General features: G+C 41.3%; 2 protein-coding genes across 2 annotated transcripts; both read right to left on the bottom strand.

Moving 5' to 3' along the window:
• Nucleotides 1-2,333: 2,333 nt before the first annotated feature.
• Nucleotides 2,334-15,096, bottom strand: fem1c (fem-1 homolog c). The gene is made up of 6 exons (XM_080044642.1): nucleotides 13,756-15,096; nucleotides 9,394-9,563; nucleotides 7,163-7,351; nucleotides 6,217-6,728; nucleotides 5,344-5,520; nucleotides 2,334-5,062 (listed from the first exon to the last, which is right to left on the bottom strand). Exons 1-6 carry the CDS (start codon nucleotides 14,297-14,299, stop codon nucleotides 4,798-4,800), a joined length of 1,857 nt encoding a protein of 618 aa, XP_079900768.1. The 5' UTR covers nucleotides 14,300-15,096; the 3' UTR covers nucleotides 2,334-4,797.
• Nucleotides 15,097-15,515: 419 nt separating this feature from the next.
• tmed7 (transmembrane p24 trafficking protein 7) lies at nucleotides 15,516-21,557 on the bottom strand. Its single transcript, XM_080038847.1, has 4 exons — nucleotides 21,533-21,557; nucleotides 21,025-21,228; nucleotides 19,936-20,181; nucleotides 15,516-17,367 (listed from the first exon to the last, which is right to left on the bottom strand). The coding sequence occupies exons 2-4, from the start codon at nucleotides 21,181-21,183 to the stop codon at nucleotides 17,131-17,133; spliced, it is 642 nt and encodes a 213-aa protein (XP_079894973.1). The 5' UTR covers nucleotides 21,184-21,228; nucleotides 21,533-21,557; the 3' UTR covers nucleotides 15,516-17,130.
• Between the last annotated feature and the right edge of the window lie 180 nt (nucleotides 21,558-21,737).

Below are 21,737 nucleotides of genomic sequence, written 5' to 3'. Positions count from 1 at the left end.
GGTATAGAGTCTGTATCTTGGTCAAAACACAGCTGTGAGGTAGATTCTTGCCAACTTCATGTCAGGGATTTCACAGGAAACCCTCTGACTCACTACACCCTCCCTGCTGAGCTGACCATTTATTTAAATAAAACTAGAAAATCCAAAAAAAATGTGCACACAGTCATCCTGTCTTTATTCAGCTTCTTGTTGGCTATTGCACTCTCTCTCTCTTGGCATCCCCTTTTGATTTCCTGCTCAATTTGTGAACATGGATCTGATGGCACTGTTTAACCTCCAGCGCTGGCGTAAGTCGTGCTGTGCTGTGACAAGCCCCCTCTTGTTCCAGGCACTGAGACCCAGAAACACCTATGCTAGATACTTCACAATTACTGGCAATGAGAGGTATTAACTTTCCTGAGCAGAGGAAATCTGGGCTGACTGAGCTCGTCACAAATTAGAGGTTGGAGAGGAAGGAGAGTTATTAGAGATGTGGTTGAAGTAAGATTGATTTTTCCAGCTGACATAGTTACCAGTAGCATGTTACTCCGTGTGTCCTCTTTCACCTCATAATATACTAGGCTATTTAAAGCAGGTCATTCTGGGTGTGGTTTATGATAAAGCAAAGCAACACAGTTCAATGACACTGCTCAGTGGCACTGCCGGTAAACCACACAGACTTCAAATACATCTTGTCTGCACCTTGTGTCTCTGTTGCTTACTCATTCCAACTGGTTTTCTGAGGTTGGCTAAGTTCACAGTGAGCAGTAGTCCTGTTTACGCAAGACATAATATCTGCCCAAACCTGCTCTGTTCTACTTAAGCAGCCCAGTAGCCTACACACACATGTACCTAGGGTGACTCATTCATAAATTCCCACCCCCAGCTTTGCTAGAGATCCTGGCAGTGACTCATCAGAGAACACTGGGGATAGGTGTGCTATCTGGAGGAAACAGGTGGTGAGAGTGGAAGGGGGGTTGGGAACACACACCCCAAATTCATTTTGTTTCCATGATCAAGACATATTTCTGTTGTGACTTTTATCTTATGCAATGTGTCATTAAGAAGGTGATTGAATCCTTTATATAGCTACACCGTCAAGCTGCTAGATGGCAGTTATTTTGTTGTCATCCTCTCACACTCCAACTATTGAGAATGAACCAGGACAGACACAGTATTTCGAACACCGGAACAGATTTCTTCAAAACAAAACTACCATAATGACGAGACACTTTTGGATGGAGGTCTTTGGCAAGACTATGTTTGTATGTAGGATATCACCAACCTTACCATGAAACCATTTGATCTTTTAGCATTTGCGGTGAAAGATTTAACAAGAGCCCATTGACCATGTATCAGCTACTCTGCCAGATAGAAAGAGTTATTGTGATGTCTGGACTGAACAACTAAAAAGCTGTTTTTAATTTCTTGTACTATGGGCAAAGTCGAACATATTTGGTAAGTCGCCATGACTGTGTGGGTAAATAACGTCAGTCAAGTCTATCGAAAAAAGAAAAAAGCCATCTCTGCAGAGCTTCTCATCGGCCACTGTTGTTCCTTTTACCGCTTTGACCAACGAGCATGGAACAAACAAGCCCCCAACAACATGTTTATTTTATTTGGGACAGTTCTCGGAAAGTGACTGTTCACTCAACATGAGCAACCCCTCCTGTAGTGTCAAAAGGTTTCTCTGGAAACATTCCAATTCAGAGGGGTCGTCTCTATAGCCGCTCCCGGCTCAAGTATCAGGAATACTTGATTCTACCGCCCAGTGACTCTGCAGTTAAAATAGCAGGAGCATGGCCTTGGTCTGAAAGTCCAACTTATACCTACAGGAAAATCCAAATATATCTAACAAATTATTCCATAGTGCTTGACTGTATTTGCCATGCTCTTAAGTAACATGCAGGTATTTCTTTATTAGAATGAACCTTTCAAAGTACATGTTCTGTACATGTTGATCAAACTTTTAAGAACCTTTACATCAATTTTAGTCAGGCCTGAAATCAGCCCTTTTCCATATTAAATACCATATACCTGAAAGGAAGGATACAAGTAGTTTGAGAGGCACCTATTTGCAGACCCATGGGGAAAGTGGAGCTCCACCGGAAGCCACGCCCCGAACTCATTTCATTGGTCAGAATTGTAACCTACTCTGAATTTGTTTTCTTCTTTTTGTTTTACTGCCGTAATAATACACAGTTTCCACCGGTTATGGTGCTAGTACACAGTAAAATACGTCAGTTTGTTAAGGGTCCCAAGTGGCCAGGACGGTGGTAAAAAGTAGATGTTGAGGTAGAAGATGAATGAAGCAACGAAGCTTTGTGTACATCTTCCGAAATCCGTCTGTTTAATTCACAATTATCACGAGTAGGTCAATCACATACAAATATAAACTCTTGTAAATGAAACACAAAAAGTGCCACCACATTAAAATAAATAACTCATTTTAAAAAGTGCAAAAACTATCACAATTAGGTCTATTTCTAGTAGGCCTATCTGTCTAACAAACAATTAGGCATATCTGTGTAACAAATATATAATTATCCTGACTTCCAAAAGCTGCTTGTCTGAGTCATGGTCTGAGTGTGTGTCTTTTCCTGGCTGAGGACAGAAAGCCATTCTGATACTTGTACTTTACAGTACAATCATTGAATGAAGCTGTCAAATGTACCGGCACTTATAGCTGTCAAATTTACAAATCGTCTTCTAAACCAATGAAATTGAGAGTTCATGGTTTTCCACCAATGAAATGACGTTCGGGGAGGGACAACGCTTTTGACCAATGAACGAATGAACGAGTTTGGGGCGTACAATTCTGACCAATGAAATCAGTTCGGGGCGTGGCCCCATCCTATTTCCGGTGGAGCTCCGTTTTCAATGGTTTCCCCCATGGGTCTGCAAATAGGTACTCTTGGGTAGTTTGACTGCCTTTCCTTTTCTGTAAGGGTCATGGGAAATTGGCAACAATCAACCCTGAAATGTAAACCTAAACAAGGCTAGATGAACTCTAAACTCAACATTTGTTGAAATTCCCATCTGCTAAAGAGCATAAATAAAAGTCAATAAATTAAGACATTTGGACATGAAGAGTGCAACATGGATTTATTGTCAAACTGGTTATTAAGACATGAACTTGATTAATGCCATATCAAATCTTAAACTCCGCTGTAGTAAAGTGCAGATTCAAATCAAGTTGCCCTGGGAGTCCTCATACATTTTCTATGTCTGTTTTTTAACTGTCAGGTTTTACTAGTCTGCAATATGAAGTCCTACGGTTTATGAAAAGCCCTTTTTCTCAACCCTCACATCTAAAAGCTAATGTGCAAACAAGATAATTCACAAAGCTTCACTATTCCGTTTGTCATACCGTTCATTTGTATCTTCAGTTCTCATACAATTTGACAACAGTTGTAAAAAATTTAGCAGAACTGTCCCAGTCGTAGTCTAGTTTGGAGTTCTCATGAAAGGTTTCCTGCAGTGATTGGTTGATATGCTGCTGCTGCTGCACATGCACAATGGGCCAATGTTGGTAAACTACCCAGACTTTTCTTTTTGATCATGATTATTAAAGAACGATGGCATTTTAAAAAGGTCAGCCACGTATGAACGTTAAGAGGTCACTTCTGTGTAGAAGCCTGCACACACCAGCGGTTAATTTGGCCGCTGTGGTTTCCAGTGGCAGTCAATGTGCATATGGAATCTCCATGAGTGCCACTTTGTCAAACTCCTGCCCTCGAAAATGTGTAAGTAAAAAAAAACACACACTCTGCATACAAGAAACACACTATGTGGCACACACACTCATTCATTCTCTCTCTCACACACACACTCACACGCCTTACAACAATCAGAACAATGCTTTTGCATCCCCTCCTTCTCGGAGTGAAGTACGGGTAAGCTAAAAGAAACGGCAGCAATGAGGTAAACACAAAAACTCATGAGAGATAATGCACAGACAATTGCCGGCACAATACAACAGTCTCTTTCCAAACAGCATAGCCTGTGCATAGGAAGAATAAAGCACTTATGGTGTTCGCAGACATTAAACCCTTCTCGTAAAGCTTTGTTTAACACTAAAGTAGGAACAAGAAATGGGTCTAAAGATATCCAGAATTGCATGATAATGACTAAATGTATTGGAAAAGTAGAAAAAAAAATAGAAAAACTAATGATGACTGAGGAAGGGTCCATGACTGTTGGCAACAGTGATGGGACAAAAATGAGAAGAAAACAAAACCTGAAGTCCCAGCATATGTAGAAATGCCTCAACCCTTGCTTTGAGGAAGAGAGAAGCAGGCAAAGTTGAGGCTATGTTGGAGCCAGCATGGAGAAAAATCTCTCAAATTTCATTCAATAAATAGCATAGTGGAATATGCAAATAAAAATTGATTTTTTTTTTCTAATGCTAAAATGCGGAAACCCCCTAGCACAGTTCATTCAGAGATACAACTGTAGAACTGTGTCCATGTTGCATTCGATCAACTCCCAATATAATCCCCACAGATCCGAGATGAAAACTCCATGAAAGAGAAAACGAAGGAAGGAAATGGCCACTCATTCCTCCCTTAACTCCAATCATTGTTCAGTTTATATCCGTTGAAGAGGGACATTTTTGTTCACACAAATCTTCAAGTTTATACTAAATAGTTTGAATTTGCAAAACCTAGCCCTCAAATCTTTCAGCTCCTCAAACAGCCTTGTGGGACAGGCTTTCGAACTGTAGTCCTCCTCAGTCCACTCAATGTTAAAATCAAAAAACACACTCCGCTCTTTTTCATCCATTCATTCATTTCACTTTACTCCTTTTAAGGATCACTATCTGTGGAGCAAGACGAAGGCCTCTAGTTTCTCTGGGATGTTCCCCCGGTAGTGGAGACTGTGCTTGATGATGCTCCTGGCGGCTAGGCACTGCAGCGTGGTGTGGTTTATGGGCTGAATGACATTCCTGGACAGCTCCTTCTCGTCCAGGAGATCGCAGGCCGTCTGTTGGAAGGCGTTGGTGCTGTCAAAGTGAGTGCCGCATGAGATCAGCAGGTTCATGATGTCGGGGTGACCGTTGGATGCGGCTATGTGCAAGGGGCTGGAAAAAAAGACAACAGATCCGCTATGAGATTATACCACAGAACATGTTATCATTGGTCTGGTCAGACAGATGCTCATGAAAAGCTTTATAGGAAAATCTCTCAGTAAAATTCCTTTGCCTTAGCTTTGCCCTACCTCAGTTCACAGACAGAAGAAAGAAAAACAATTGTTCTGTTTATTAACATAATAACGGGTGAGCCTCAAAACCATGCAAGGGAAAGAACAGCACATTTTTGGAGCTGCAACTAGACAAGAAAAACTAAAAAACAAAAACCAGACCTGTTGTCATCTTCATCCCGACAGTTCATGTCCGCCCCACACTCGAGAAGGATGGAAGCGACTGTGAGGGAGGGGAACTTGCAGACGGGATAGCGTCCCACACAGGTGGTGTTGCGGTCCACTGCCAGGTGTAGTGGACTGTAGCCGTTCTTACCACACGGCTGGAGTTTCAGGAATCTGTGAAGATGTGGAAAGGTAAGGATGCACATGTTGGTTAAACGTTTAAATGTCTGCTGCCTCACTAGTCTGCACCAGAAATATTAACAAAAAAACTTTATAATGACACCCTTAAAATAACAATATCTGCCCATAAAAAAAGCTTTGACATGGATAACTTGACGGAGCGATAGATGTGTGTAAATCCATCCGGTAGGCCTACATGTGTGTGTTGATGGGCCATTATATTAATAAAAACAGCGCACTGCATATTACAATAGCATTCATATTACTAGCTTGGTAATTGTCTAGAAGAACGTTAAGGCTGAAGGGCTCCTAAAGCATTTAAAGTGTGCTTGGTTTTCTAATTATATTAAATAGACTGGTAGAAAATAAAAAGTTCTGTTAAATGTTGGGGAAATTAGTTGCAACGTGCATCCCAATGGAAAAGGTGTAAACTTTTCAGTCGAGGAATAGCAACAATGAACAATCATGGTGATATGTACAAGATAACTGACAATGAGGACTTCAGCACTGATTTAACTTTAGACAGAGATTTTTAATCTAATATAGGAACATCATTTATTGACACAATGTACCAAACAAACATGCATTTTGTGCCAAACTACAATCATGTCAACTCTCTTTTTACATCTGAATTTTACCAATTTCTCCAAGACCAAGACTTTACCAAAACTAGTAATAACAGAAACCCACCTATATATAGTTTCCTTCTTGAAGTGGTCCTGCTCTGCAGTACACTGCACTTTCTCTAAAAGACAAACTAGGTGCAGGATGATTGACAGGGCCTTGCTGAGCTGTGCAGGGTCGGGGGGCATCGGCCCAGTTTGTTTAACTGCCCGCTCAATTTCCAACACGCTTTTGGAAAGAATCCCCATTAAGTCCTCAAATGACACAGATGTCCCCAGGAGCCCCTTGGCCCTGTCCTGCAGCATGAAGGAGAAGAGCTCAGCGAAGGACAGCAGACTGGAGGCCGTCATAGGGCTGAGAGGGTCCAGGTTGCTCTGCTGCATGTCCAGCGCATACTTCCACAGATTAATGCAGCGCTCAAAGTTTCCAGAGTCGGCATAGACGGCACCTCGGTAACGGATGTAGTAAGAGGTGTCTGGATGCTGTGGGCCGAGGATCCTCTCACGAATGAGCAGTGCCTGCATGCGCATCTCGTCCGGGTCAGATATCAGCCCATCTAGCTCTTCTCCGTTTGTTACCTAGGGAAGGATTACAATGTCAGACAAGTGCAGGGCGGAGCATTTTTCGGGGCAGTTTAAAGGTTTCCAAGTGCATGCAATGAGGTAAGGCTTTTCTTTATAGAAGCAAATCCCCTGACACTCAGCTGGCTGCAGTGAGTCATGTGTTCTTTACAGAATTTGTATTATTTATGGTGGTTCTCTGGTTCAATTTGTTCCATTCTTTTAAAGCAAATGCAAAAGTGTGTAGCCATTGTCACCAATACTTGGACAAGTATGCAAATTTCCAAGGTTTTTCCATTAATTAAAATAAGCAGTCCTTGTGCTAATGCCCGTGGTGCTTTTCCCAAGCCCGACCACTTCAGCCAAAGTAACGCCTATTTCAAGAGCTTTCAACGCTCTGTGATATCAATCTTTCAACTAGGTGGAGAGACCGACTCAAAATAATAACTCACCTCCCGGGCGTAGTCGTATGCCATGATCAGCTGCTTGGGTTCTGGTTTGTGGACAACGTTGTTACTCTCCATGTATCGCAGGTCCATGGCTCTCTTCCAGTACTTCAAAGCTCCGAGCAGATCTCTCTTCTTGTCGACAAACGTGGCTCCCAAGAGCTCCAGGGCATCAATGCGATCCTTGTGGCTCGTCTGCAAAAGGAAAAGACCATAATTTTTTTTTTTCATTCTTTATTCCTCCAAGATAAATACACACATTGAATTAGAGATGCACCGACCCACTATTTTTCAGTACAATCCGATTCCGATATCTGGGTCTTGGATATCGGCTGATACCGATACTGTCCGATATCATAATTATTATTTTAAAAAAAAATAGTTGGTGGTGATGTTTCATGTAAGGTTAGGAAGGCTAAAGAAACACAGCAATTCTAATTTAAAGAGCAACAAATTTACACTGAATTGAAAAAATGTAATATACCTGCGTTTTATATCACATAGCTATGGTCTTAAAATTTAAATTTCTTTCAGTTGAAGGAGAAGCGATATTTTTTTGATAATATAAGTGTCAAATCTCTATATTCATACTGCAATCACTTAAACAGTATGTGCAGTTCATAATATGGGTCTCCCAGTCATTCAGCTTTGCAGTTCAAATTTTGAGTATCCCACTCGTTTTTATCCAATCGGGAGACAGACACTAAAAAGAGGCGGGTCTCTGTGCCCATGAACGATAAGTCGCTGCTCTCCATCGCGGGACTATTTGACGAAGAAGGCTGTGCGTTTGTGTGATGGTGACGTTGGGGTGAGGGAGGGGACTGCTAACTGACGTCACTGACAAGAGGTTAGCTAAAAAGGACCATATCACTCACTCCTCCTTTAAAATAATTTAGATTTCGGAGTCGTCCGCCCGATATTTCAGATACTTAGATTGCAGCCATATCGGACCCGATACCGGCCATACCTAACATTGATACACGCAGCGGGCAAACTTCTTGGTTGTCAGAGAGACAGGAACACTTTTTTATTTATTTATTATTTTATTAACCTTTATTTTTCCAGGAATATACTCATTGAGATTCAAAATCTCTTTTTCAAGAGAGTCCTGGCCAAGAAGGCAGCATAAAAACATAAAAGTGTCACATTAAAAAACAAAATTTCACACTTAAAACAAGACACAAAACACAATAAAAAGTAAATAAAAATAAAATAAAAAGTCACAAAGCATCAATCTCATTGGCAGTAAGTCAGTGTTCAGTAACCGGGCATGTACAGTTTGCGGTTAAATAGTCCTTAATCCTGCTTTTGTAATTGTTCATGGTGATAAGGGATTCAAGTTTAAGGTGTTCCTGTAGCTTACACCATGATGAGGGGGCAAAAGATTTAAAGGCACTTTCACCAAACGCAGTGCGAGTCCGAGGAACGTTATACATAATCAAACTGCTAGACCGAGTGATACGACCACTGTTTTTAGGAACCATTAGAGAACACAAATAAGGAGGCAGATCGTACAAAATTGCCTTATAAAGGAACATATACCAGTGTTCCATCCTACGGGTGTATAAGGAAGACAGACCAACTTTCTCATACAATTTACAATGGTGCGTTCGGAATCCAGAGTTTGAGACAAACCGTAATGCTGCATGGTACACAGAATCTAGCAATTTCAGAGATGATGAGTTTGCGTGCATATATAAAATATCACCGTAATCAATAACAGATAAAAAAATGGCTTGGACAATTTTCTTCCTGGCACAAAAAGAAAAACAACATTTATTTCTGTACAAGAAACCCAGTTTCATTCTTAGCTTTTTAGTAAGACACTCAATATGATGTTTGAAAGAGAGATTTTCTTCTAGAAAAAAGCCCAGGTATTTGTAAGTTGCGACTCTCTCGATCACTTTGTTGTTTAGAGTAACAATCTGGTTGTCATCCATATCAGATGTTTTCTTACTTCTTGTAAAGCAGATCATTTTGGTTTTGTCAATATTTAGTACAAGTCTTAATCCATGTAGGTTTTCCTGAACAACATTAAAAGCCGATTGGAGTCCTTAGTTGCACTTGCTAAGGATGAAGCAGAGCTATACATAATGGTGTCATCTGCGTAAAAATGGAATTTTGTATTTGTAACATTGCAACACAAATTATTAATATAAACTGTAAATAAAATAGGACCCAAAATGGATCCTTGCGGGACACCATAGTGTATATTCTTACAGCTAGACAACACTAACCTGCTGGTGTGCGGTCAGGTCATCGACGATGTTAGTGTGGCCTGTGACGCTGGCAGAGAGCAGGGGGGTCATGCCGTAGCCATCCTGCTCCATGGACGCTCCAAACTGCAGCAACATCCGCATGATCTCTAGACTGCCCGACTCTGCACAGTCATGGAGCGCTGTGTTGCCTGTAAAGAGAAGGGGGGACAGAGAGAGAGACAGTTATTTACATACATTGAGAAAGCAAAAAAAAAAGACATGTCTTCATACAGAAACTCAAGTTTGAAATTGTAGTCAAGATTTACTTGAAAAATTTATATCTAAGAATGCTTGGCAAATGACTGTTTGTGACTTTTCAGAATAGATTTTTATTTAATTTTTTTTTTAAGCTAGAAGATCTGCTGAAACATTTCATTGAAAATTGTAGCTCCATCCGGCAAGAAGAAGCTGTACTTTTTTTTTCTCTGCGACCCCCATTCAGAGCCACAACATTTTTGATAATGCAGAAATGGTTTTAGTGATACAGACTGGTTTGCACAACGGCGATTATCAACTTAAATGTTATCATAGCGTTAGTACAACACAAATAAACTTGACAAAATGTTTCACTAGTCATCACAGACAACCGTTTAACCTGCACACACTGTCCTCTCTCTACTGCAATGTACTGTATTCAAAATGGCTGCTGAGCATCCTATACCAGGATGATTGTTGAAGATGCCATCCAGCAATTTGTTACACCCATTCAGGTGCGATATGTCATGCTCACAGTGGCCCTCATTTATCAATCTTGCGTAGACCAGAAAAATGGGTGTACGTACATTTCCACGCAAATCTCGGCATTTATCAATATGGACGTGAGCGTAGGATACGCTCAAATCCCACGCCAGCTCTCAGCTCGTGTACGCAATTTTGTAAACAGCATGGACTCGCAGTGCAGGCTGTGCCGGGTAGCCGATGACTTTGTTGGACAATTATAAGAAGATAATACAAATGCAGTGTTTGCTCAGACCGAAATAAAGACATTAATCACTTAAAATTGTGCAGCTTATGGTGCGCAACTGAGTAGGAGCACTGATTCAATAGTGCACACACCGGCCACTTAGGAGCATGGGACTGCGGCAGTTATCTCCGTCTGGAGCAGCTGGGGGGACACTGAGGCACGGGGGCTGCATTCATTCAAAATGTTAGCCTAAGTATTAAATATGTAGTAGGCCTACACTGCTCTTTATGATACAAAAAATACACGGCACAACATTCAGCTTAACATTTTATTTATTTGACGCACTTTGTAGATGTTAGTTCCTCTTTTAATGTGTCATTGATGCTAAAGCGAGCGATTAATTTCCACCGTTAACCGGCACGTTGTTCCTATCTGCTGGTGGAGCAGGACGGTGGGCGCTCTCACAGCTGATCGCTGCCGGGTCGGCTTGTGCAGCTGACGGCCGGGCTGACCACTCGTGCCAAGCGCATGCTGTCATACAAACGCAAAATGTGTTATTTTTAGTTTTTAAAACCCTTTTGAATAGTGCTATCTAAAAGGGCCAATACATTCTAATCATTCAAATCTCTGCAGACGTGTATTTATTTTATGGGGACCATTATCGGACAGTTGGTGCGTCTTTTTCTCCTCCACCACTTATATTATGCCCGCAGCCCCGCACCCCCAGTTGGTTGCATTTCAGAACAGCAACACGCTTTTTTTAGTGGCGATTTTGAGTCAACACCAACGCTGTTGACCGCAGCAGTTATTTCCTTCCTAACTGCTGCCTTCTGTCGTTCTTTGATGCTGCTTGTAGGCTAATGCTCCGAAATGAAACTCTTTTTTTTCTACTTTCGCTGTTATTCTGTCAATTTCTACTTCAGGGAAGTGCCGTATTGCGCATATCCATGTCGTAAAACCTCTGGGCGAGGCCTCTAAACTGAGAAAATATAGGGGCGTGATACGCTAGTTTTCATCCGCCGCATTTATCAATAATGGCCTGGCGTACGCTGAGATTGGCGAGATACGCTTGTTTGATAAATCCCACGCGACACCTGGCGTAGGGAGGTATTTGCGCCAGAATCTGCACCAGTTTCCACGCAAAATTGATAAATGAGGGCCAGTGTGTGCATGTAATTCTAAACACCACTCAATCAGGATAGAAAATAGCAGGAAAATAGCAGGTTTTGCTTGCTTTTACTTTTTGGGTGTGTCATATCATAGGTTAAACTTGCCTATGCCTAGTGATACACTGTGGTATTCTTAATCAGCCAACAATATACATAATGGAGAACATTTTGAACTTAACCACATTGTTCACGTTCTAATAATTCCACACTGAGAACATGCAAAATGCAAATCCCAGTTTCTGTTAGTACAACGGGGACTGACACTAAACGCAAACCTTGTCTGAGTGGGAAAACTGACGTAACATTATTTTTTCTAGGGAGCTAAAAAAAACTGAATATTTGAATACAGCAACTCTTAACGCTAGATTCCTGTAGAAGGGTCTGTTTAATAGTGTACACGCGTTCCCCACTGACATCTTTAAGTGGCTCAAAGACTTACATAATTGCAAATGTGTGGCGGTAGAATACTTTTAAGGCTATGTACGTTCCGTCTACCCTTGTCCTGCAAACATTACTTTCAATTTCACTATTTGTCCTCAAGAAAAACTGTTAAAAAAGAAAAAAATATGTCTACAGCTGGTTCTTACTGGAGCTAAACATGGTTTGTCATTGTTCTGGGTGACCACTTATGAATGCTACAAAGTTGACACACACACACACACACACTCTAATGTGTCCCCTCGTTATACTCCATGATTGTGTACTTACCCGCCTATCGTTCCAATATTACTTTTTGTAATGATGCAAAATTACACCTTTCATATTTTTTTCCCCAACTTCTCTTGAGAACGAAATCACGGGGGTCAGCATCCATTTGGATGGCTAAATGCTGCACACTTCCCTCTAGTTAATTGGAGATGGATAACAGGCACCGGCCACTGAGCAGAATAGTTTAAAGGCCAGGACACACCAGCCCGATAATCGCCGTCGTCAAAAAAAAAGACGAATCTGTTTGGTGTGTGCCGTGACGTCGGCCGACGTAGAGGTCGTCGGGCTTGTTTTGAGCCTGTCGGCCGCCGATTGAACATGTTCAATCGGCGGCCGACCGTCTTTCATTTGGAGCAATTTGATTGGTGGAGGGCTAGCGAATCAGTGAAGCCCGGAAGTGAGGCGGGTAGCACAAACAGCTAGCAACAGCTAGCCATCGTTTTTAATGTGTTTGTTCGTTTCGTTTTGAGAGTACTCACATGCATCAACCCTTGTTGACTGCTCGACACCATGCTCGACACTCTCTGCTAAAAATTGTGCTCTTATGGTCCATAAATATAAATACGCATTTCTATCTATGTTTATGCTCTAGAGAGATGTCCAATCATTTCCGGCTTTCGTATTTTTTCGGGCCACAATACAGATTAGCGCCGCCTGCTGTTGTGGAGATATTACGTCCCGCGAGCGTACGGAAAATAAACAGTCGTCTCGGTGTGTTCTTTGGCCGCGACGGGAAGACTGGAGCTTCCTGAAACGGCCGACTCCATTTTTTGCGTAGTCGGAACATGTCGGACTGGTGTGTCCTGGCCTTAAACCTTACTTAACAGTCTGGTTTCTTAAACTTTCTCCAAGGAGCAAAAATCTGCCTTTAAACTTGAAAGCGTCATAATGATCAGATCATTTCACTCTGATGATATCTTTGGCCATATTGCCCAGGCTTAAATGTAATGATGAATTCAAGCCAAAACAAAACAAAACAAAACAAATGGAACAGCTGATTAACTCCATGAAGAAGGTATGATGCACATATTCCAGCCTTCTGACAAACATCTATAGTTGTCGAGAATTGAATATACAAGATCATTTAATGCAGGATGCGAGTTTAGTGATTTTCTTATCAAGCAGTCATGTCATAAGAGGCAAAACCATAAAAGAAACGATAGACAAGGGTTTTTTAAAATGGAGAAAGAAAAAAATATCTCTTAGACACACCCAGAGATTCAGTCATAGTTTTCCATTGTGAAACCAGACGTTCAATTTAATCTGTAGTCATTTTATTTGGAAACATGTAAATGCTTTAATAGAAACCAATTATCATAATCTCATATTGGTCTTTGATGTCTATCTATTTTACTTTGGTTTATTCTAACAACTTGATATTCAAAATACCTTTATCATTAGTATATCCAGTTATCATACATGCAAACGATAAAACACTCTGAAATGTACGAATCTGCTGTTATTTCGGTGTCAGAGATCATGTGAGATAAAAAGGAGGCCACCAACGATGGGAGTGTGCTACCCAACACCATGGACCTACAAAGAAAGCCCATCACTCACCTTTTACACTTTTCCTGTTGACATCTGCGCCCTTCTCCAGCAGGAACTGCGCTATGTCCTTATGTCCCTTGTAGCAGGAAATCATGAGACACGTGTGGCCGTGTCTGTTGGCCACCTCCAGGTCAGCTTTGTGCTCCACCAGGTATTTCACAATGTCCAGGTGGCCGTCGAAGCAGGCTGCCCTCAGCGGGGTTGAGTTGGTTAGGGTCGTGCTGTTGACAGAAGCTCCGTGTCCCAGCAGGGACTGGACCACCTTCAGGTGACCCGCCGCCGATGCAGCCCAGAGAGGGGGCGCTCCCTCGATAGTCTCCCCGTCAAAGTTCACCGACCCCCCGACCTCTACAGGAGCGCTGCAGCACTCTAGCAGATACTCTACCAGGTCCAGGTGGCCGTACCGGGAGGCCATAAGCAGCGGGGTGGCCCCGTTTGTCTTCTCGCCCATCATCTTGGTCACCTCGTGTCCATCTTTGTTCTCCAACAGTTTCTGAAGCAGACGAAGCTTACCGTCCCTGGCTGCGTTAAAAACAGCCGTCTTTAAATCCATTTCTGACCGTTGGTTTCACTGTTAAATAACAAGGCGATGTTTTCTGTCAAACAGTCGCTCGACGGTAACCGCAGGTGAAACGTTGCCTTGGATTGGCGGAGCTGGGGAACCCTTTGTTTACAACTAACTCCCACTGTCTAGCTAATGGGAAAGCACTTAGCTAGCGTTTTGGGTTTAAAGCCCCGCGGCAGTTCGTGACTTTTAAAATTTTAGCTTCAAATAAAAAAATGCAACGCCAGCCTGTTACGTGAAAGTATATTTATATTAATAAGTCGGGTGTTTGAGACGAGCCTTGGTCCAATGGTACATTTGTCGCCGAGTAAGCAAGGTGGATAGTCAACTTCCTTGACCTATTGAGCTAACAGACTAGCTTCGCCTAGCTGAAATACTTTTACACCTCTTTATGTATCAGTCGGCCGATACTCTGACATGTCTTCCCCTCCATTAGCTCCGCTTCCAAACGCGTGCCATTGTTCCTCGACATACTCCTCCCGAGTCCGAGACGTAATTTATGTTCGCTTTCGGAGGGCCGGGATATACCGAAATCCACCCCCACCCTTCACACCGTGCTGCTGCTAGCTTAGCCTGGGAAAACGAAACGTTCACGCTTAACTAGCGGGGGATATCCCCGGTACCCTAGCCGTTTTTCAGTCACACACACACGTCGAGACAAACGAGAGACGTTACCCCCTAAGTGGCGAATGATAATGGTCCATGTAGCCACTCAGCAAGATGGCACGACAATAATCTCAGGGTAGGGGAAGGTAAATAGGGAAGACTATCCACCCACGGCTCGACCGGATGATCACGACTCAGTTTCTGTCAAATAGCTAACCCAACGCAGTCTTTTCTCCGTTGGTGCAAATGATTGACGTGCGAACGGCCAATCACAGAGCAGGCGCACAGTTACATAGCCAATTAGCCTACAAAATAAATGAATTAAATAAGAAAACGCTGCTCTTTAACAAACGTCACGAAGAAATTAATTTAGTGGAAAGAAAAAATCAACGTCAAAAGAAAGCTTAAAATAGCTTTGTGTCTACCGGGTTAAGAAATATTTTAAAATATTGAGCAAAGCTGACTGTGATGGCCCGTGATGGCCTTGATTATACCACTCCCTGCAGGATAAAAGAGGCATAGCTTAACCAAGAGGCTGTACCCAGAAACTCTCTCAATGAAAACAGTTTAAGAATATAAAATAAAATCATACCCGACATTTTAACTGAAAGTTTTATTCAGCTATACCAATAACTTAATAAGTTCCCAAAGCACGACAGACAGAGCTGAATTTTTTTGGTTGTTTTCCACGTCTATGAAAACATGACAGTACAACAAGACCAAGCTATGAAGTCAAAAAAGCATTGAGTTTTCCTATCTCTCTCAGCAGGTTTAAGTGTAAAAGTGTATCATTAAATCTTAGTTATTTTTTAGACAAAAATCTCATGACAGTGATGTCTTCTAGCTTTGCCAGACTAGATCTGATACCAGTCATATTCGTTGATAAAAAATACTTCTATGTTTTAAGTTTCAGCTATGCCTGTGTCTAAAAGCTAAATTTGACATCAGAATTTGTTTCATCAGTATGAATCAGAGAATACTAAATAGTGAGTGAACAAATGACCCACTGACTTTTAGTTCCTGGCTTAACTTCACCTGCAACTACAACAGTAATTCTCCCTGCAGGCTCACATGTTAAGTGAATGCTAATTAAATCAGATAGAGAAAAAAACAAAACCAATCATATGAGAATTACATTTTTGAAATTGATTGAGAATAATTTGCCATTACAACTAGAACTCAAATTTACTAGAATTCTTATATTCAAGCAGTTATTTCGCAAAACATGAATTTTACAACAGTGCTGTATAAAACCACGAGGATAATAAGCCCAAAGATAAATAAGTTGTAACACCTCAATCAGCAGAGGCAGAATTAGGTGTAACATTGCAAGGGAACCATTGAAAGTAAAAGTTCAATATAACAAGTTGGTACACTTTAAATTGGTGGCATTTCCACTTTCCATTTAAAAAAACAAAAGGATAATATTCGTTTACACAAGGTATATTCGTGCAAATGGAATCTTAATTGCAAAAACCTATTTTGGAAGTTCTGCAGCCACCCAAGGGCGATCATCTCCTTTTTACATTCAATCCAAATACAAACTGCTTCAAATATTAGACTAAAGGATGGCTTAAATCTGCACAATATTCCCCCTTCTAATTCATCTAAAATGACAAAGTGGATAAAATCAAACACAATACCTAGTGAGATTTAATAAAGAAAAAATGCAACATTTTTCAAAACCAAATACAACCTTTGCATCGGGGTGGTTTTACCGACTCAATGTTCTGTAGAAAGGAGAGAAATCCTCAGCTCCCTCTATTACGAGAACATTTAGCCACAACTTCCGCCCTGTGGTTATTTCAGTGCACAGTTTGGGCTGAAAAATGGAAGAGATCAGGGAGCGAGGGATATGAGATGATGGGGGTAGAAAAGGACACAAATAAAATAAAATAAAATAAAAGCACATTTAGAAATTATTTCAAATATTTAAAGTATGTATGGGCTGCTACAACACAAGCAAGCCTTTCACAAGGTGTTTACCTTTTACCCCTCAAAAACATTTTAAAGACCTTTTTGCTCAAGAAAAATTTACATAAAGTTAGTAAGAATACCAGTTCTGAATGAGAATGACATGTCAGACTACACGATCTGGCTGTTTGATATGATCCAATTTCAGATCAGCACTGATATTCTAACGTACTCTATGCACACGAGCCCAGGTGCGGATAAACAAAGCGATGAATCAGAATCCGGGGGCTCAGAGACTGTTACGATCCGACACGTGTTGTAGTGGTCTTCTTGTCAGAGAAGAAGCTCCTCAGCAGGACCACCTGACTGATGCTGACCACCAGAAGGATAATGGCTTCTCCGATGGACCAGAATGCAACACGGGTGTTGAGGTCCTCTGCCCGACTCCGCCCCTGAGCCTCACGGAGGCGGAAGTGAGTTTGGTAGTCGATGACAGACTTCAGCGCCTCATGAATGGAAACGCAGGCTGATTCCATCTGAAAATGGTAGAATAAATGGAAGCAAAGACCAATATAAGATATTTAGACTGTGGCTGTACGATTGACTAAGGTGCTGTTTATACGAAAACACAAAACGGTGTTTTTGAGATCAACTCCCAGGGAGGAAATTTTGGAAAACACAACTGTTTTGGTTTCTTGTAAACACCGAAACCATTTTCCCTGGTAATGCTGACGTCACGGCTCTACCTCACACATGCGCATTGCGTTTGGAGATAAATACAAACAAAACATTTGCTGTCAAAATACCCACACGCAAGTTATAAAGTTAGAAGACAACATAACATGCACGGTGTCTCCGCTGCACCATCACTGTGATCAGCGAAGAGTGTCGTGCATGGCTCAAATATAACACTCGCCAATTTAGTGTAAGCGATTAGTAAGTTATTGAGACCACCTGCCACTTTGGCTGGGGAGAGATTTGTGCTCTGCCGGTTTTTCTAGCAAAATAAACGTGTGTCACCACCTGTAATGCCAGGGACACTGCTCTCTCTACATTAAAAAACACTATCTATAGATCAGCGTGGTAAGTTAAGTTACTAACAAAAGGAGCATTAAGGCTACGGCTTCACAGTAAAAGCATTTCACTGGATAAACGTGAGTTGACATATTTTGAAGTACGCCTAACAGGAAGGTAGCCGCTCACAAAGCCCCTTCACTATCAGCATGTCTTCTGTTTTCACGAGTTCCATGCGGTAGAATAAGAGGACAGGAAGCTTGTCATTTACAATACTTGTAACCCTAAGCTTACACCAACCGCTTTATGAACGTTAATGGCATTAATTTTCGGTTACAGTAAGGTTTTATGGATCAAATTGTACCGGAAGAGCTATCTACTAGGCTAAGTGTCACCGCTGACTATTGGCTTGGCATGCCTACTACAGCGATTTCGGTCCGTTTCCTCTGAAATCATGTGTACGAGTGAAGATTTAAAATAAATTGCGTCTGAACGGGTTAACTTTAGAAACCAAAAATGGGAAAACTGTCACGTTTTCACCGTGTTAAAGGGCCCCTAAAAAATGGCAATTTCAACTGCGTTACACAAACTGGAGCAAACTGCAATGTTAAAATATCCTCCAACTAGTCAAATTAAAAAGGCATACATTTATGTGGTCATCAGATTTTTTGACCTGAAGCTAGGTTATGGCTATAACATAGTAAGTTTACTGGTAAAGGTAGTTGCCTGTCCACAACTGGGTTTGATAGATACTGCAAAAGCCTGCAAAAATATGATAAAAAATTCAGTTTGGTTTGGTCACTCATTCTGCTAGCAAAAAACAAATTTCTGGATAAAAAACACCAAAATGGGCATACACTATTGTAGACTTTAACTGCATTACAATTTTCAACAACTGCAGGTAAGGAACTTTGACAGATGTGGACTCAACATGTGACTGCCAGTGCTAAATAAAAACATGTCCATCCTTGTTAAAACTCTACATCAGGGGTCCCCAAACTACGGCCCGTGGGCCAAATGCGGCCGGCGGCCCGCTTTTTATTGGGCCGCGGCCGATTTTAAAAAGATAATGTAATATGGCCCTTTGATTTTTTTTTTTTTTTTTTTTTGCATTTCTTAGTTAACCCACTGGTGCAGGGGTGTCAAACACTGATTGATTGGCCCGTGGCCCATTTTAAAAATATAATGTATGGCGCTTTTAATTTTTAAATAATTTAAATGCACTCATTATATTACAGAGAAATATGTCCCATAAAAGAAAATTAGCAACAAGCCCATCCCAGAGGACCCTGCATAATATTTTATTTTAAATTAATATTATTATGGAAAATCTATGCGTCCTTCTCCAATAGCTTCTAATTCATCTGACACAGTGTCTCCATTTTTTTTTCATATAAAATTCTTCAGATTTAGCCTCTTAATTTCCCTCTCAAAGTGCACCCGATTCATGCATTTCGCTTTAAAAACTTTAAAAAATCTCCCGGGGGGGCATACCCCCGGAACCCCTAGGAGGGTCGGGACCTCGGCTGGATACTATTTTCACCCTGCTGGACATTGGACGCAAAGGCAGAAAACACTGGGTGTATCAATGGCATATAAACAAGAGGGGAAATGTGTCTGTTTAATGTGCAAGGAAAGTGTTGCCGTGAAGAAGGATTACAATTTACGAAGACACTATGAAACTAAACATCAGAGCAGCTACATGTCCTGATAAATGTGTTATTTTTGCAAAGTGGCCCGGCCCTTCGTAGATTTTTCTGTATGTGGCTCTCAGTGAAAAAAGTTTGGGGACCCCTGCTCTACATGCTCTCATCAGTGACAGAGGTTCAGTAACTGCACACCCACACAGGTATTTCAGTCAATACGACAGTCTCTTTTCAGGTTATAACTGAGTGGAGCTCGGCTGGGAATTTTCAGAGGTCACAAACCTAGATATACTAATAGGAACTGCAAATGTGTTAGTTGTACCACCCTAAGCCCCTAGTTTCTTAGTCAGAGTTATACCAAGCAAAACACTGTATATTCACACACAAAACTTGTGTGTATATTTATAATACATAGGATTGTGAATCCCTAAACTAAAAGCTCACCTGTGTAAGGGCAGTGACTCTGTTCTCGTTGGGGAAGAGTGGAGGGTCATCGCCGACCTGGAAGTCAAAGTAAACCGTCTTGTGTGTGAAGGTTGAGAACTCGTTACTGAAGCAGAACTTGTAGGTGCCATTTTTGGTTGCAGTGAAGGTAAAGCTGTCATATTGCTTCTTCATCTCCTTGTAGAGTGTAGTGCCTTGCGGGTCCTCTAAACGACAGTCCACGTCATAATGGCCACCGGTCACCACCTGAAAAAGGGAAGGACAAAAAGAAGAAACGGATTTAGTTTTACTATGACACAATATTTTTCTTTATCGATTGTTTTCTTCTTCAAGTATTTCATATCTCACATTGACATGGTCTGCCCTGGTTTATAAAGTAATGAAAAAACAAAAGCTTACTAAAATAACCAAGAGATATAGAAAGTTTAGAAACAATCCTTGTGAGGACAAACCCTGTTTTTGAGCCGAAAGCACATCGTCTAATGAGCATCCATGCACCATTAAACAATGCTATGGAGAAAAAAAACTATTGTCTCAAACAAAAACATGTTTCTATTGTTTTAGAAAGTTTACATGAATTTACATGTATTCATCGGTAAGATTTCTACTGATATAAAGCTGCTCTGCTAGGACTCGCGTGTACACCCAGGTTTTGTAATGCCAGCTCAGAGAAATAAATTAAAGACCAATTTTACATTAACAATAATACAATAAGCAATTACTTTGGGTTGTGGACAGATTTGCAAATAGAGTTATTTGGTACAGTGAAAAATTAGAAGATCTACTTCAAATTTGAATGGTATGGGATTTTTATTTTGGTATTTGATTTTATAACATTCAAAACACACAACCAAAATGAATATACTCATAATAACAATAATAATTAAATGTCTATTGTCTGAGCATTTCAACGCTTTTGAAAGATTGATTTTTTACTGTAGATTAATTAATGAAATGCCTTATAAGACTGTTGAGTTCTGCAGGAACCCTGTGTTCATCTGAGAGATCACCTCTTGAATGATAAATTCCCACCAGGACTATTATTACGACTGGAGATCTGAGCTTTGGGCCGAAAGAAGGCTCACACACCTGAAACTCCAAAGTGCACTTGGTACCGCTGATGATGTCCTCGTAGAAACACTGCTTGGCGTTGTCTGGCAGCTCAAACGTCAGCTCGGAGCCCAGCACCCACCCACATAAAAGCTGGGCCCACAGCACCTGAAACAGCACCCGAAACGATCCGTACATCCTGACGACCGACAGCCAAGCTTCCAAGTAAAAACCTCAGTGGACCTGCCAAAATAAACACGAGCAGACATTAAACTTAGATCATTACCAAGGGTGGCAGAAAGACAATAAATGTGACAAAGCACACCCGGACATTGATATTAATCGACATGTTGTTAGCTTATAGCTAACTAGCTACTTGGCCTTTATATTTAAGAGACAGAATACCACGCACTTGGAATTAAAACAAAACCCCATTAAGTATGTATTCGTGTGTTATGTGCGCATTGTGGCCATTAAAGTTAAAGTAAATTCAAACATTAACATTTAGTCATTCAATATTCGGTATAAGTCAGCATTAGCTACTCACCGCAAAGTGCTCACCCGGATGCGAGTAATGCTAAGTAACGTATTACAAGCGTTACACGGCATTGGCTGACGTCTGTAAAAGCCCGCCCCCCGTGCCCTATCATTGGTCAAAAAATAATGAAGAGGAGGGGCGCCTGTAAGATCACGTGGGCCACGTCCTCATACTTGGAAAGTATCATCCTCTTTCAATGTACTCCAACGTGGCC

Source organism: Ammodytes marinus (genome assembly GCF_949987685.1).
Source record: "Ammodytes marinus genome assembly, chromosome: 2".
NCBI classification, from domain to species: Eukaryota; Metazoa; Chordata; class Actinopteri; order Uranoscopiformes; family Ammodytidae; genus Ammodytes; species Ammodytes marinus.
Note: the sequence above shows the minus strand (reverse complement) of the source record. Positions and strands in the feature narration are given on the sequence as shown.

Excerpts from the sequence above, each read along its gene's own strand:
- fem1c (XM_080044642.1), bottom strand. The coding sequence starts at position 14,299 with ATGGATTTAAAGACGGCTGTTTTTAACGCAGCCAGGGACGGTAAGCTT. Across the intron at positions 9,564-13,755 it reads CAACAGGAAAAGTGTAAAAG|GCAACACAGCGCTCCATGAC; the intron begins GTGAGTGATGGG and ends TTCTCTTTACAG. Across the intron at positions 7,352-9,393 it reads ACCTGACCGCACACCAGCAG|ACGAGCCACAAGGATCGCAT; the intron begins GTTAGTGTTGTC and ends TTCCTTTTGCAG.
- tmed7 (XM_080038847.1), bottom strand. The coding sequence starts at position 21,183 with ATGTACGGATCGTTTCGGGTGCTGTTTCAGGTGCTGTGGGCCCAGCTT. Across the intron at positions 20,182-21,024 it reads AGTGCACTTTGGAGTTTCAG|GTGGTGACCGGTGGCCATTA; the intron begins GTGTGTGAGCCT and ends TCCCTTTTTCAG. Across the intron at positions 17,368-19,935 it reads GAGTCACTGCCCTTACACAG|ATGGAATCAGCCTGCGTTTC; the intron begins GTGAGCTTTTAG and ends TACCATTTTCAG.